This window comes from Natator depressus, chromosome 7 (assembly GCF_965152275.1).
Source record: "Natator depressus isolate rNatDep1 chromosome 7, rNatDep2.hap1, whole genome shotgun sequence".
In the NCBI taxonomy this organism is placed as follows: Eukaryota; Metazoa; Chordata; order Testudines; family Cheloniidae; genus Natator; species Natator depressus.
The window spans coordinates 44,133,828-44,147,728 of NC_134240.1; the positions used below are offsets into that span (position 1 = coordinate 44,133,828).

At 41.1% G+C, this 13,901-nt stretch overlaps 1 protein-coding gene across 4 annotated transcripts; it reads left to right on the forward strand.

Moving 5' to 3' along the window:
- The first annotated feature begins 349 nt into the window (after positions 1 to 349).
- Positions 350 to 11,659, forward strand: ALAS1 (5'-aminolevulinate synthase 1). 4 transcript variants are annotated; one of them, XM_074958275.1, is made up of 11 exons: positions 350 to 497; positions 1,336 to 1,551; positions 3,229 to 3,447; positions 4,659 to 4,808; positions 4,968 to 5,190; positions 5,890 to 6,074; positions 7,196 to 7,375; positions 7,524 to 7,688; positions 9,033 to 9,301; positions 9,929 to 10,091; positions 11,364 to 11,659. In XM_074958275.1, the coding sequence occupies exons 2-11, from the start codon at positions 1,353 to 1,355 to the stop codon at positions 11,522 to 11,524; spliced, it is 1,914 nt and encodes a 637-aa protein (XP_074814376.1). In that variant the 5' UTR covers positions 350 to 497; positions 1,336 to 1,352; the 3' UTR covers positions 11,525 to 11,659. The 4 variants fall into 4 exon arrangements, with proteins under 4 accessions (XP_074814376.1, XP_074814373.1, XP_074814378.1 ...); XM_074958272.1 differs by having other exon boundaries at positions 382 to 508; XM_074958277.1 differs by having other exon boundaries at positions 425 to 443.
- The last annotated feature ends 2,242 nt before the right edge of the window (positions 11,660 to 13,901 follow it).

Consider the following 13,901-nt stretch of genomic DNA (forward strand, 5'->3'; position numbering starts at 1 on the left):
TTCTGCCCTGGGAGTTTCCCTCTTCGGCTCCCCCAGAGGCAGCGCCTAACGGCATCGCACCTCCAGCTTCTGCCCCAGCTCTCCCCCCCCGCGCCTCTGTCCTTTCCCAAGCCCCTCCACCCCTGCCCTGCCCTGCCCCGCCCTTCTCCCTCCACTCAGCAGCCAACGCTGCGCCGCTTGCTCCCTCCTCCCCGCAGCGTATAGGCGTAGGGGTGGGAAGGCCCCTAGGGCATCACGCATGCGCCATAGCGTGGGAAGGGACTGGTGAGAGGCCTCTGCCAACGCATGCGCCTCTGCCGTGAATATGGAGGGGGTACTGCTGGGCGTCGTCCACCTGTGCGCATGCGCGGTGCTTGGGCTGATTATATAGGGAGCTCCGGCTCGAGAAGATCGCGGAGGAGCGTTGGAGCCGGAGGAACGGCACGGCACGGCACGGCACGGCAGTGAGCGAGCGAGCGAGCGAGCAGCGTGGGCCTGATTCGCCCGCTATTCAGCCGGTCCGGGACTGGTAGGAGGAGCCGGGCCCCTGCCCAGACCGCCACCCCATGAGGGGGCGCTCGGCGGGGTCCTCGCGGGGCCCGCCGGCCGCAGCTGGTCCCGGGGCTGGGGACGCTGCGCCCCCCGGGGAGAGGGCAGGGCTGTGGGGGCGCCGGGGACCCCTCTAGGCGCATCGCGCTCTCTGCGCCTGCCTCGCCAAGGCGGGGTGAGGTGCCCCCGGGGCCGCTCAGCTCTGTGCCGCTTTCCGCTGGCCCGGCACCCGGGGGAGCCGCCTCGAGGCCCCCTCCTCCGTGTGCCCCCTTCCCCAGCCGCTGCGGGTCCCAGCCTTCCTCCAGCCTGGAGTGTGACAGGGACACGGCCAAGCTGAAATCGTCAGTTAAAAATAGCCTGGGGGGGGGGGCTACAGCTGCCCCCGGGGCGACTGTAAAATCGCATTTCCGTGTTGGTTTTGCGGTGGAAGCAAACCGCGGGCGGGGTGGGAGATATTTTAAATGTTGTTTTATTACAGTAATCCTACAGTCAGGTAAGAAACCCAGCAGATCCGTGAATAGGCTGCTGATGTCCATTTAAATTAGCCAGGGCTTTCCCTCCACTTCCTTTTGGACTCGCCTATGTCTCCCTGTTAAGATATTTCTGATACTTTTATGTGGTTCTTGGCTTAATTCATGCCATTATTATTTGCAAAGGCCACACTGTACTGTACTGCTTTCCATCTGCTATAACTTAATTGTGTTGTGTGTTGTTCAACTCTGAAGTAGTCTGGAATATGGTTTTATATGTAAGAAATCCTCTAATACTTGCATTTAACACTGTTACCATTCCTATATCTTGCTACAGGATCAAAAAACCTGAAAATGGAAACGGTTGTTCGCCGCTGCCCCTTCCTGTCACGGGTATCCCAGGCTTTTCTGCAGAAGGCGGGCAAGTCCCTACTCTTTTATGCTCAGAGCTGCCCTAAAATGATGGAAGTGGGGACCAAGCCTGCTTCCCGTGCCCTGGGTACTTCAGTTGCTCACTGCCAACAAGCTGAAGAAACAACCCCACCCAATGACAGTCAGTGTCAATTTTGTGTTGTGTTTTTTTTTGTAGCTAGTTAATGATGTACAAGCTATCATACCCAGAAGCTTATTTATTTTAATCTAATTTTAAGCTTCAGTATTTTAGATTCTACTTACAACTGCATTTATGTTTAATATTAGATCACATCCTTTTCTTTACATTTGTCAGGTTATGAGAGGTTATACAGTAGAACCTCTCAATTGCCCCTAATTTTGCTTTCTCAGTGACTGGCATGAACACCTCAAAAAGACTGAAATGTTTACCAGTAAACATCTCAAAGTGTTGTCCTTACTCAGTGTTGCTTATGTTCTTGTTCAAACACTTCAGTTTTTTGTTTTTAAAAAAAGATTGGTCTCTGATTTTAGTCTGTCTGGTTTGTTAAACTTTGCTTTGAAGGTAAATTACTTAATCCTGTAAGATTCAGTGCCTTGCTTGTTGCACTTAGAATAGAGTTATGAGTTTGGAATTCTAAACTTTGGATTTGGTAACACGTCTGAATCTTGGCTTTATTGTAATACAATAGAAGTGTAAATGAAATCGGTTTTGAATAATTGGATGGCAAATTGTGGGAGGGGAAAGCTGGTTGTTTGAGGAACACACCACCTTCCAAAAAACTAGGAAATGCAGAGAATGCTATAACGCTCACCTTTTGCTGTGGGAGCAAAGGTGAAAAGCTATGCAGTATAGAAGAAGCAATGTTGCCTACACAAGAGGAAAATGAATTGTGTCCCTGAAGCTGTTTCAAAGCAGACAGTAAATTATTACAGGACAACTTTAGGTGGATATAATCTGCTCTTGTCAGATAACTTGCATCCTAGGTGCATTATTCTACAACATTCCATCTTTTTAACTTGCATGTATCTGCACTACATTAATATTCACTGGTAATGACCATAGGGTCCCTTGTTCTGTAAGATTTCCGGGGTGTCATTTTTATTCAGTTGTTTTTCACATTAACAACCCTTGAGTTGTTTAATAAATGCTTCCTGCTTAAGTAGACAAGGAAGAACTTTTTTTAAACACTTTGGGAACTGCCCAGCCAGAAGGAAACTTCTGGAAACTGTAACTGCCTGCGCTGGTGTACTCCCCAAGTATTTTGCTTAATCTTCTCAAACACTTGTTGCTTAAAACTTAACATATATGGCTTCTTTGAAAGTAATTGGACTATTTTAAAACTGAAGTTCATACTCTGCAAACTCTAGTGTAATGTCCGAGAGCAAAGTTCTACTGATCATAACTATGTAATTGGTGCAAATCCAGGTCAGTGGCATTCTCAGACCTCTTATGATTTGTGGCTGTTTATTGACCCTTGCTGAGAAAATTCCCTAGAGAATTTATAATTGGAAATAGTAGGGGAGAAGGGGCAACTGGGAAACTGTCAGCTGAAAACCATTTAAATTGAAATTAAACTCATCCACAAAGCACACTGACTCCTCATTTGGGGAAGAGGCAATAGTATTGCACTCCAAGAAAATTTGGATTTAAATGTTAATCAGATACTGAAACTTCATATTGTGTGATAATGCAAGTACAGATGGCTCAGTTGAGCAATTCTGAATGGTTTGTGGTTTAGTGTAATAGATAGTTGTCAGAGAAGTTTTGTTCTTGTGCAGTCAGATCACCCCAGTTTCTCTTTTTTTTTTAACCTGTGTTTTGTTTCTCCTATCCAAGAGGCCAAAAATTCCAAAGATGTGTCCCAGGAGAATCCCAGTGGATCCCAGCTGCCTATTAGCCATCCACCTGCTGTTACTAGCCAGAGCACTAGCCAGAACTCTGCCACTAAATGCCCTTTCCTGGCAGCTCAGATGAACCCTACGAACAGTAATGTTTTCTGCAAAGCCAGCCTAGAACTCCAAGAGGATGTGCAGGAAATGCAGGCTGTAAGGAAGGGTATGTTTTTATGTATGCTGCAATAGACCGTGAAATCTAATCTTTTGTAACACTTTGCTTGCTAGCACTAGTCTTCACGATAAAACCCGTGTCTGACATAATTGCTACCTTATAGGCGAGAGTGAGGGTCATGGGACACTGCAACAAAAGGATTTTATTGCAGAATATAGGGATTTTAATTGCGCTCATGCAGTGCTGTTTATATTACTCACTTTGTTGTGTAATCTATTTTATACCAACTCTCTGTCTACAGATGTTTTTGGCAGCTGGCTTTAGTGAGAATTATGTTCGAGTTGCAAAACAAATATATGTCAAGCTACAGCACTCTGAGTTAGCTCTAAGAAATAGCTCTTGATATTGCTTATAAAAATTCAACGTCTTCACCAAAAAGTCTTACCTATATGTAGAACACATTAGCATTGCTGCCTACATGAACATATTCAAAGAATTAAGCAGTTACAGGCTGGAAAGCGCAAAGCAGGACACTAAAGACAAGAAGTAATTTAATAGAAACCACCTCCCTTCTGCCCTGGACTGTCGTCGTCTTAGTGTTTTGATTGTAGTAGTGCCTAACGGCCCTGATCAGAAATTGGTGTCCCATTACACGTGTCACTATACAAATAAGACTGTCCCTGCCATAAAGAGAACAAAGTTGCTTTCAGAGTAAAGTAGTTTTGTCAAAACTCTGTTAAAGGAAGGCTTTTCTTTCACCAATAATAAAGAAGTCTTGCTGTTTCCTCTGGAAGAAATCCGTTTGTTCCTTACCTGTCCACTCCAGCTTTTCCAGTCTGCTGCAAGTCCTAGTAACTATGATCCATGTCAATAGAACAGAAGCTTGGAATAATAGAGAAACGCTTACCTACAACTAAAGCATGTGTTTGGCTCTGGTAGCCTACATATCAACTTCTTATGTCAACTGAATTGGTCCCAGGCAATTATTGAATCTTCTCAATTGGCCCTCAATTTTTGTTAGACAAGATTTGATTTCACAAAGTCTGAGGAAAGTATACACTGCGTTCTCTTCAGCTTCTGAGTCTTATGGCTCTGCTTTAGTGTCTCAACTAAGATTTTTTTTATTATTATTTTAAACAATTTAAGATATTGGATTTGTAACTTTTCATGGCATTCAATCTTTCTTATTTTTGATATAAGATGGTGTGAAACTGACTTTAATAATCACTGGATTTCTTTTCAACATCTCAAATATACAGAGTTTACTAAAACACCAGTGAATCCCACTGTGATGAATAGCAAGACTTTGGGAGAAGAGCAGAATAGCTTGCTGAAGAAGTTCCAGGATATTATGTTAAAGCAAAAACCAGAAAGAGTATCTCATCTGCTTCAGGATAACTTGCCAAAATGTAAGGATCATTCTTGTTGTTTGACTAACAAAATTAATTAATTTGAATCTGCTATTAGTCTCCTAAATCCATTTTTGTAGGGTCCAGCTGCAGACAGATCTTTTGACATTCAAAAGTGTTAATTCTTTCTTGTATTTAATAGCCTCTCTCCTCTTCTAGCTGTTTCTACTTTCCAGTATGACCAGTTCTTTGAGAAAAAAATTGATGAGAAAAAAAAGGATCACACGTACCGTGTATTCAAAACTGTGAACCGAAGAGCACAGGTCTTTCCCATGGCAGATGACTACTCTGATTCCCTCATCAGCAAAAAAGAGGTGTCTGTATGGTGTAGCAATGATTACCTAGGGATGAGTCGCCACCCTCGAGTGAGTGGAGCTGTTATGTAAGTAGTTCTAAACTTAAATTAAAAGTAAAATGTTTGGTAACCACAAGGTATGCAGTGATCTACAGGAAACTATACAAAACTACCTTCCCTAAACATACATTCTTTTGGGGGAAAAAAATTTGAGCTTGTCATAGCTTTGAGTTAATGATTAAATTCCTTCTGCTGTGTAAAGGGTATTGCTTTTTAGCACATGACTATCCTCCCTTCTCACTTGTTTGGCTACTAAGTGTCATAAAACAATTTAAAATACAGTTGGCTCTAGTGCTGCAACGCTTTAACTGGTATTAATATTCCTCCTTTCTGTATTTGGTTATATGTGGGGGCTTATGGAAAACTGCTGGACCGCATACTGTAATTATCTTAACATGTCTCAGTACCTATTAAATACAGAGAGGTCAGCATAAAGCAGTGGAGTCTTACAGTTTTTGTAAGGGGCACAGCTAGTAACTTTCATTAGCTTTGAGCTCATGAAGTTCCTTGCAAAACTTAGTTTTGGCCTCCAAGATCCTTATTCAAACTGTAAACAAATACAGTTGCACTTCTTATACCCATTTCTCTTTAACCACTACTGCTTTTATGTAAGTTATTAAGGAATGGCGGTTTGTTATAGAAGATAATGTCCCTTTTCCTGAATTGTTCACATGCTGTCAAATAGTATTGATTAATGCTGCTTCCCTTTTGAACGTTTTCTTAAAGGGATACGTTGAAACAACATGGTGCTGGAGCAGGAGGCACCAGAAATATTTCTGGAACCAGTAAATTTCATGTTGATTTGGAGCAAGAGTTGGCTGATCTCCATGGAAAAGATGCAGCATTGCTGTTCTCATCCTGCTTTGTAGCTAATGATTCCACTCTCTTCACATTAGCTAAAATGTTACCAGGTGAGATCTGATGTACTGGATACTATGCAATGTAATACTACATTCCCTGCAAATAAAATACCCTGAAATTTCATTGAAAACTTCTTTCAGATAACTGAGATTCTGACCCTTTTTTTTGGTCACTAAATATCACTTTTTAAAAAATCAGTCTTCACTAACTTCTATTGTGGTGGCACCTAAACACCTTGATCAGGATTTGGGGCATTGTTCTAGATGCCATATAATAATTTCATTGGGCTGCACCTGTATCAGACACACAGTGGGGAAACAACCGATAACCAGAGTGTCCAAGGTGGTGGTTGGTACATATCTCAGTTCCTCACTTTAATATTAAAGAGAATAAATGGAACTTTAAAGGGTAGGGAAGAATGAAGAGGGGAGAGACTGGCAGTGGAGGGACTGAGGGAGAAGGACATGTGTTGAAGACAGAATCAAGCAGCAAATATCTGAAGTTGAAACTGTAAAGGCAACCTGCTGATATCACAGGGGCTGAGGATTATTGGAGGGATGGGTGGCAGCAAATGACACTCTCTAGTTGGATGTCTTCCTGCCCAGTTGCTGTAACTCCCTGCTGTTTCCAGAGGCTGGCTTCACTTCTGGAAAAACCTACTGTTTTCCCCACCCCATGTAGCTGCAGGTGGAAGGATAGTTTTTTTCCCCTGGTATGGTCAGGGTATGGTTAGCACTGGTAAACTGACTCTTTCCAATCCCGTATCTGCTGTTGCTAGAGAAATGTCTACAGTTAAGACTTCTGTAAGTTCCAAATATAAAATTAAATTTTAAAGTATATTTCTTTGGGATTGGGTGTCTACTTGCCTTGAGTCCGTTATGCAAATTTAAAGTTGTGAATTCCCAAAAATAAGTGTCCTAATTTTAGAAGTGCTCTAAAGCAAAAATAGAAAATACAGCTATTTTTAGTGGGTCTTAAAATTCCGTCTTAAAAATTGTATGTATTGCAAAGTTTCTGATTTAACAAATTTCTATAGCAACCCCTCTTCTGGGGCTAGAACACAAGTTTACCAGCACAATTCCATTTATATAATTTTTAGGTATCTGTACAATCATCTGTCCTCTCTCTCAGTACAGCCATAACCACTAGTAACCTTTGGTTGTCCCTTCAGGCTGTGAGATTTACTCAGATGCAGGAAACCATGCCTCCATGATTCAAGGAATTCGGAACAGCAGAGTGCCTAAGCACATATTTCGCCATAATGATGTCAATCATCTCCGAGAACTACTGAAAAAATCAGATCCATCGACTCCCAGAATTGTTGCATTTGAAACTGTTCACTCAATGGATGGTGAGTCTGCTTTAAAAAGCTTGTATCCTTGGTTAAATAGGTGCCTTACTGAAACACATATGTTGTCTGTTTCTTTAAGCTATGAAATATGTATTTACCATGAAAAGCAAGAACTTGCAATTAATTGTGATTACTGTTTTGATCTCAGGTGCAGTGTGTCCTTTGGAAGAATTGTGTGATGTAGCTCATGAGCATGGGGCAATCACTTTTGTAGATGAAGTACATGCTGTTGGGCTGTATGGAGCTCGGGGTGGTGGCATAGGAGATCGGGATGGAGTCATGCATAAAATGGACATAATCTCTGGAACGCTTGGTATGTGTATCTTCTTACAAAAAGAATATGTGTAAATGGCAGCGAAGTTCACGCTGCAGACAAGATGAAGGAATAAAATGAACTCAAATAATGTCAGTAAACTGACTTTTTCCTAGAAATTGAAGCATGGGATTTTTAAAACAGCCTGACTGACTTAAGCACACCACTTCCATTAACTTTCAAAGGCTCTTGGGCTAAGTCACTTAGGCTGATTCAAAAATGCCATCTGAAATGGTAAGTTAGCAAAATGACCCTAGTGGCATAGTCCCTACTCCTCTAACAGAGAATTCATGTGTGAGAAAGTTAATTGTGGTGCAGTACTCTATATTTAGATCTTAACTCTCTTTTGTGTAAGGTGGAATGTTCCTAATCCAGAAACCCGAGATGGGAGTTATGTAAGGAGATTTGGCGAGAACTGAAAGAACCAATAAAATTCTTTTGGATGCAATGCAGACTGTTTTTTCTAACTATTAGAGTTCAAATAGTTTAAACAGATTTTTCACAGTTTCCAGCATGTACTTAGAATATAGAGCAAGAGTTGAAACTCCACCTTAGAAAACCATGTGGTGGGGGTTTTGGTTTAAGAATTTTATATCATGCTGATGTTTGAGATTGCAAATAAACAGAAAAATAGTGCAGTAGGGTTCAGTTTAATTTGGCTTTGCTTTGGCCTTCAACTCTTGGGTGGTATCATTTTGAAATGGTGATTACTGTACATGCCCAGTAGATTGCATGAAGCACATAAATAAGATGCAACTAGAAGACAGGAGTGATGGTTATTTTAGGAATAGATTACCCACATAAACCTGCTGAAGAAAAAAGCAGAGGTAGTGGAGTACAGATAATGGTCCTGAGTGTTTTTAAACTCATTGGAATATATTTTACTTACTCCAATACGTACTGAATTTGTTTATTTTTTGGGTAGGACTTAGTTTTCTTCACTGGCATTAAAATACAGTGCAAGAGTCTCTTGTCCCAGGAATCATAGTAGGTGCTGTTAGTGGGTTGCGGGGGGGGTGAGTGAGTGAAACAATGCTCTTGTAGCGGTCACAAGGTTTCTTCATAACAGGGTGGGAGTCTTCTGGGGTGTGGTGGAGTAGATTAACCTTGTTTTTTACTAATTTGTAAATACTAGAATAAAATTGAGGACCCTTATTGTGTGCTAATTATTGGAAAGACTTAATTGTGTTGCTGATAGTAAAGTCAGGATTTGGAGTTCTAGTTCTCAAATGTTTGTCAGAATGATCTCTGATTCCAAGAAAGTGTAAGTACAACTGTCAGATCCTGGCTTGCAGTTATCTTTTCTAAAGGATAGAGTAAATCTTGACTGTTTCTTCTTTTCAGGCAAAGCATTTGGTTGTGTAGGCGGGTACATTTCCAGTACAAGTTCTCTGATAGACACTGTACGTTCCTATGCTGCTGGCTTCATTTTCACAACATCCCTGCCACCCATGCTGTTAGCTGGTGCGCTTGAATCGGTCAGAACTTTAAAGAGTGCGGAAGGGCAAGTTCTTCGACGCCAGCACCAACGCAATGTTAAACTCATGAGACAAATGCTGATGGATGCTGGACTCCCTGTAGTACACTGTCCCAGTCACATCATTCCAATCCGGGTAACTAAAGATTATGGTATCTTTTCTTTTTAAGTTGTTCCACAAGAATAAACTTGTTTGTATTACAGAAAATACCTGCAACTGAATCTGACTTGCATTCTTACACAGCATGCTAAAGTGCATAGCTTATTTTAGGTTTATGAAGTATGATGTAGGCTGAAGCTGAGGTTTTTCCTTAAATTAATAAAACCTGGTGTTTTTTGGATGTGTGGTTTTGTTTTTAATTTTGCAGCAGGGTGTTAGCCAACAAATTGAATTGGCAAATGCTAAAAGTTCCATTCACGTTTAATATGAAATTACAACACTAATTTTTTTTCCAACAGTCTAAATTTAAATATCTTCAGGTGTACAAAAATGCATACTAAAGGAATTATACATTGGAAGTACTCTCCTAAGAATAGTAGGAGGAGGTTTTAAATTCTCTTCTATACTACGTTCTGTTCTAATAAGCACAGGGAGGACAAAATGATTAAATTCTGATTTTTTTGTTGGTAGTCGATACTTAAATTGGAATCTTCCACAGATTGTGGTTTTTAACTAATTTTTCAAACCTAAAAGGTTTTGTTTTCTGATCATTACACATGCACTGTTCCAGTTACCTTGAACTTGACCATTTTGTAAATCTAGGTTGCAGATGCTGCTAAAAATACTGAGATCTGTGATAGACTGATGAGTCAGCACAGCATCTATGTCCAGGCAATAAACTACCCCACAGTTCCCCGTGGAGAAGAGCTGCTGCGTATTGCCCCTACTCCTCATCACACACCTCAGATGATGAATTATTTCCTTGGTGAGTGAATGGACTTGGACAGAGTTAACACGAAAGCATTTTATGCGATCTTCATTCTGAAGATTTACGCTGTGATCCCTGATCTATTGCTAATTTAAAGAAAACATCTACACTTTTGCTAGGCCCAGCTGGGAAAGGTCACCTTGGAAGAAGGTGAACTATTGCTACGAATGAAGTGTTAGAAAGTGCTATCAGTGTTTCCCATTGATTTGCCTTTGAACATGAGTGGTGGTAGCTAACTGTCTGAAAACTACAAAATGCTGCAGTACAGAAGCCCAGAGCAGTACTAAACCAGTCTTCAGCCATCTTATGGTTTATACACATTCTAGTTTAATGTTTGGGGGTGGTTGGTTTTTTTTTTTAAATAGAGGTATTGTCTTATAGTGGGTGCTAGTTTAATAGTGCTAATCCATGATTTTGCAGTTTCCATAAGAAATCACCTGGTCATCTGTACATTTAATCAAGATTCGTTGCAGCAAAGCAGCCTAGTATCTCACCATTTCAGTCCTGATTAATCTGTACCAGTTAATAGCTAGAAAATGAGATTTGGGACTCCTGGATTTTCAACGTAGTGAGTCCAGGCAGAGCTGGGAAGTCTGCGCAAGTGAGCCTCCCAGCCCAGTTGACCGAGTTAGCACGGCTCATGCTAGTACTCTAAAACTAGCTGCATAGACAGCACTTTGAAGTTGCAGCTTGGGCTGGAGCCTGGGTTCCATAGATTTGTGGGAGGGGGGCTTCAAAGCCTGAGCCACAACTTCAAAGTGCTGTTTATACAACTATTTTTAGAGCACAAACCAAAGTCTGACCTGGGCTGGGAGGCTTGCTTCCATGGTTTGTGTAGACAGACTATGCTGGCCCTGGGAAAATCTTCCATGATTTCAGGTTAGTAAACTGTAAAATGGGGTAATAGCTACCTCGTGGGCATGTCGAAAGGCTCTAAGTGCTCTTTGATTCTCTGAAGAAAGGCAGTTCCATTTTATTATGGAATAAGAGTAATGGGCTGTGGCTAGACTGATAGGTACCTTTATAACTTTGAAGGTGAACTAGTGTCAGTATTTGAGAGCTCCCGCAACACCTTTCTTCGCTAAGCAAAAGTTGTCAGGCATTTCAAGTAGGTTGCTTTGTTTGTTTGTTTTGGGTTATTTTTACTTTCACTTCACCTCTAAACATTGCAATTCATCATTTGCAGTACTCAGTGTTGGGAAAGAGCTGTAGGTACTGAAAGCTTATTAAAATCGGAATATTCTTAAATGTCTTCCTTTTGTCTAACAGAGAAACTGATGGCTACATGGAAGAATGTTGGTCTGGAGTTGAAACCACACTCTTCAGCGGAATGCAATTTCTGTAGAAGGCCTCTGCATTTTGAGGTGATGAGTGAAAGGGAAAGATCCTACTTCAGTGGCATGAGCAAACTAGTATCTGCTAGTGCTTGAGAGTAACCTGTTAACCCTGTTGATGTCTAGTCCTCTTGAATATCCAAATAGCCTTGGTAGCCTTTTTAAATTGCATATTAAATTATAACATTTTAATCAATAGTCTAAACACAGCTCTGAAAATAAAGTTCAAAACAGTATGTCCTGCCTCTGTCCTTTTAAACTCATTGCTGTTGTATTAGCCTCTACAACTAAGACTGTAGGATTAGGGGTCAGAAACATGAAGTGGAACAAAAACAATCTCCGTTCCACCTTAGTATGTAGTTTCTGATTTTACCAATAGATTCACTGAAATTGCCACAATGGCAAAAGATAAAGTATCATTAAATGGTACATTATATATGTAAGACTTTTTTTTTTTTTTTTTTTTCTTGCCGTTAGGTGAAAGGGAAAGTTGTAATGAGAACTAGTGTGGCTGCAGACCTGACACTGTATAGGTCTTTCTGAGTTCAGGGCCCTGAAACAGATTTACGAGCGTACTGCTCTATTTCTTTACAAGAACTTTTTTGCTAGTCTATGCAGGGGTTTTGTTTTTTAAATCTTAATCCTGTGCCATGTCACTTCCTGAGGTGCACCTCAGGATTTAAAGTAGAACACCCCTATACAGTAATAAATTTGGAACACTTACACTCTCTTCCCAGTAGTACCTTCCCTCTGTCCACGAATCAATGGGGGGAAAAATAGCTTGCATATTGTCCACTTGATCACTTCCCTGAGAAAATTACACAGTGCTTTTTCCTTCTCACACCTATGCAATTACCTTCTCATGGAAATTTGTACAAAAACACAGTAGTAAAGTTTTTCAGTAAATAACAGTGTCAAGCATTTTATGAACATAAGTTTGGGATTGCTGACTAGATCACTTCAAACCCTGTATTATATGTAGTGATATCAAGCAAGCACAGCCTGGTTGGGGAGGGAACAAACATGCGGTAGGTAGCCACTCTATGGGGCATGCACACACCTGACTCAGGTGTACTTTTCCCTTATCGGTCAAAAGTGCTACCTAGTTCATCCCATTCACTTAGAAGCAGTGATGCATGCAAGTACAAAGGTCTCCACCTAAATGAAGAAATACTTACAATTAAAGCACTCAATTTGTGTTCTCTAATCTAAACAGAGTGCAGCAGATCAATAGTATAATAAAAAGCTCACTTACCTACCACATATTGATAGATATCGCTGTCATTAGAATACTTGTGGCACCTTAGAGACTAACCAATTTATTTGAGCATAAGCTTTTGTGAGCTACAGTTCACTTCATCGGATGCTGTAGCTCACGAAAGCTCATGCTCAAATAAATTGGTTAGTCTCTTAAGGTGCCACAAGTACTCCTTTTCTTTTTGCGAATACAGACTAACACGGCTGCTACTCTGAAACCTGCCATTAGAATGTTGCTGTATCCACCTCTGAAAACAAATGCTTGGCTGTTATCTAATATGACTCACTGGAAAGCCTTTATGAACTATGGCATAAACAGATTTACAGTAAACATTAGTTTAATATACTGGGTCATGGATGGAATTTAAAGTTGTCTTGTAATTCTGGACAAAAGAAAAATCACAACATTTCACCATGCAAACAAATACCCATGGAAGCTAGATTTAATTCTTTAGGTGAGCTGTCTAGAAAACCCACTTGTCTTCCTTTTTCCTGTGATAGGGAATAACATCCCTCACTCTAAAACTGAATGTGAAATACATATGTGACACACAGAAATTATTTCAGAGTCAGTCAGAGCCTACTATCATGGAAACAAATGGTGGTAAAACAAATTACTTCAATGGAACTGGGATTCACTAACCAGTGTAGCTTGTACAGTGTCTGCTTTTTTAATAAAGTAATATTCCACCAATCATTTTTACATTATACAACATCCAAAATACAGCATGGCCAGCAACACAGTCCCCCTTCAACACCATTGTGAGTCATTGAGTCAGGTCTCCATAGGAAAGAACATCAGTTTCTGTGGAACCAACACTGCTTTTGGCAGGACAGTGAACTTTCATTGCCCTTTTCCCAGTCATATACTGAGTTGGCCTAACACTTCTTAGTGTGAACAAGTGTAACCCTTCTATCAGGTGTTGTCAGCAGCAAAAAGGGCCAGGTTTATTAATCTAGGGATTTCTTCAGAAAACCTAAATAGTAGCAGCTTAAGCCCCTGGCACCAAGGCAATGGTCTGGAACTACACCATACGAAGCCAGTCCAGACTCTGGGGTAGCATGCGTCCTCTCTCTGAGCATGCATCTCCAGGGCAAGAATCTTACACAGCTTCAAACATTCCTGGGTCTGACCTCAGAGCATTCAGAATCCCTTCCACATCATGCACCTCCTGCAGCGAGTCCACCTGTGCAAGGCTCCTGGGGAAGCCAGAGG